At 42.4% G+C, this 2,658-nt stretch overlaps 1 protein-coding gene across 1 annotated transcript; it reads right to left on the bottom strand.

Annotated features, from left to right (window-relative positions):
* Nucleotides 1–997: 997 nt before the first annotated feature.
* Nucleotides 998–2,452, bottom strand: LOC138349304 (uncharacterized). Its single transcript, XM_069299625.1, has one exon. The coding sequence runs from the start codon at nucleotides 2,450–2,452 to the stop codon at nucleotides 998–1,000; it is 1,455 nt and encodes a 484-aa protein (XP_069155726.1).
* Nucleotides 2,453–2,658: the final 206 nt, after the last annotated feature.

The following is a 2,658-nucleotide window of genomic DNA, read 5'->3' as shown; positions in this document are numbered from 1 at the left end:
CCAGCAATCTTCTCTAACTGACTCACTGTAACTTTACTAGGAACATGTGCTTCATTCAAAATTTTCATTACAGCCTTACGATGTTCATCAGAATGTATTAGCAAAGACAACAAAGAGATTTGGGATGGAGTCTTTCTTAATTGTTCCACCACGGAGTAGTCTGATAATTTCATCTTCGTTAGGAATTCCTCTGCCTCTCCTTCAGTGACCGGACTCTTCATTTGTATTTGGTCATTTTTAGTTTTCCTTAATTCCACCGGGACATAACATCTTCCTGAACGGGTTATTCCTCCTATTTCATCAATTTCTTTTCCCTTGTATGTCACGACAGTAGGCTCATAATTCCAAGGAACAACTTTGGGGTTAGTCATTGGGAGCTGGGATACTGGCTTGATAATCACCGGAGGAATATGGGCCCCTCGCACGATCAAGATAGGCTTGTTTGGCCCTTTTGGAACAAACGATTTTGCCTTACTCGGACTTGCCAAACATCTTCAAGGGCTCCTTTCACAGTTAAGATGGGTGTGTTTGATGGACTCAACTTTTCTAACACACTTTCCGCCCCTAAAGGCATCATTTTTGTTAAATCAACAACATTTGCTGACTTCTCAATGCCATTTCCAACCCTAAGGATTGGCTTATAAGGAGATGCAAACTCTTCATGACCCTTCATCATTTCCAGCATGTTTGTTTCAGGATGCCTCGGCAATGGATTTTGATTGATGTTGGGTCCACTCGGACTTTCAACTATAATTCGATTAGAATCGATCAAATCCTGAATGACCCTTTTCAAATACCAACATCTCTCTATGTTGTGCTCTGGGGCATTAGAACAATATGCGCAATGTTGAGAATAATCCAAATTTCTCGGGGGAGGATTCGACATCTTTCTCTCAATAGGACTCAAAACATTCAACGTCCTTAATTTTTGAAACAAGCTAGCATACGACTCCCCAATAGGAGTGAACTCACCTTTAACGCCATTTCCCTTTTTGTATTATGGTCTAGGACGGAAAGGAATTCTAGCAGTGTTTTGATGAACTTGAGGGGGTGGTGGATGATTTTGTGGAGTTGGTGCACGCCATTGTGGATAAGAAGGGGGTGCAATTGGTTGTGCATTAAAAACATGATATGGAGTGTATGGCATAGAATATTGTGGAGCTTGGGAAGGAAAATAGTGTTGTGGGGAATTACCTAGAACATGAGTCCTAGGCGCTGATACAATAGTGGCCACATCCTCCCTTCTCTTCTTCCCTCCAATATTTCCAGAACCATTTTGAAGCACTTGTGTTGTGGCTTTTAGGGCAGCCTGACTTACAATCTTTCCAGACTTGATGCCATTTTCCACCATTTCCCCCACCTTAATAACTTCAGCGAATGTTTTCCCTACGGCAGAAAGCAGATAGTGAAAGTAATCAGGTTCTTGCGCCTGGAGAAAAACATCAATCATCTCTGACTCCTTCATCGGTGGTTTAACCCTAGCAGCTTGTTCCCTCCATCTGATAGCATATTCACGAAAATTTTCCGTGGTCTTCTTCTTCATGTTAGCTAACGAGGAGCGATCTGGGACAATGTCAATATTATATTGGAATTGCTGTACAAAACATCGAGCCAAGTCATCCCATGTGTGCCAGTTGGTGATATCCTGATCTATGAACCATTCAGATGCAATCCCTACTAAGCTTTCCCCAAAATAGGCCATAAGTAACTCTTCTTTGCCCCCTGCACCCCTCAATTGGTTGCAATATCTCTTTAGATGAGCTATGGGGTCTCCGTGACCATCATATTTTTCAAACTTTGGAGTTTTAAAACCAGCAGGTAAATGGACGTGAGGAAACATACACAAGTCACTGAATGAGATGCCTTTGTGGCCTCCTAGTCCTTGCATATCTCTTATACTCTGTTCCAAACTCTTCATTTTCTTAGTCATTTCTTCATGTTCCTCATTCTTAACCATCCTCTCAATTTCAACAGGGGAACTATATTGATTAATGTGGGGATGAGAACTTGGAATTTTAATGGTCTCTTCAAGAGTGTAACTCTGCTCACGCCGAACTTTGGGCGGAGGATCACTGTTGGATTTGGGCACCATCGTTGGCTGCGGGATGCTGTTAGTCGGGGCAGTTGACACAAAGAGTGGATTACTTATTGCAGGCGTATTCGAAGGGCGCGCCATAGAAGTTCCAGCGACATTGGATGTGTTAGCATAGGGGTCGAATCCAGGGGGATATATCGGATCGCTTGTCGACACCTGGATAGGGTGAGACATATTTGTATTAAAATAGTTTCGGATTGAAGATGGTGGAGGTTGTCCACTCATCCAAGCCTCGTACATCTCTGCCATTTGTTGTCTTAACACCCTTATCTCTTCTGTTGTCCCTGTTTCTTGTGAAGTCATCTGGTTTTGGATCTCCTCATCATTGTCCGATTCATTTCCGTCTTTGGGGGCCATTTTCTGTTTCCCTTTCGATCTTGTGTTGTAAGGATGTGATGCCAGTTTAACCACAAACCAACCACCTTTAAGCTAGTATGTCTCTCTCTCTTTCTCTCTCTATCTCTCTCTCTCTCTCTCTCTCTGAATAGAGTAATAAACCGATTAGTGTTAAGAAATTATGCACATTACATCCACATACATACTTCTAATATGGAGGACCTCAT

The sequence above is a fragment of the Solanum lycopersicum genome, chromosome 6, assembly GCF_036512215.1.
Source record: "Solanum lycopersicum chromosome 6, SLM_r2.1".
Lineage (NCBI taxonomy): Eukaryota > Viridiplantae > Streptophyta > Magnoliopsida > Solanales > Solanaceae > Solanum > Solanum lycopersicum.
Note: the sequence above shows the minus strand (reverse complement) of the source record. Positions and strands in the feature narration are given on the sequence as shown.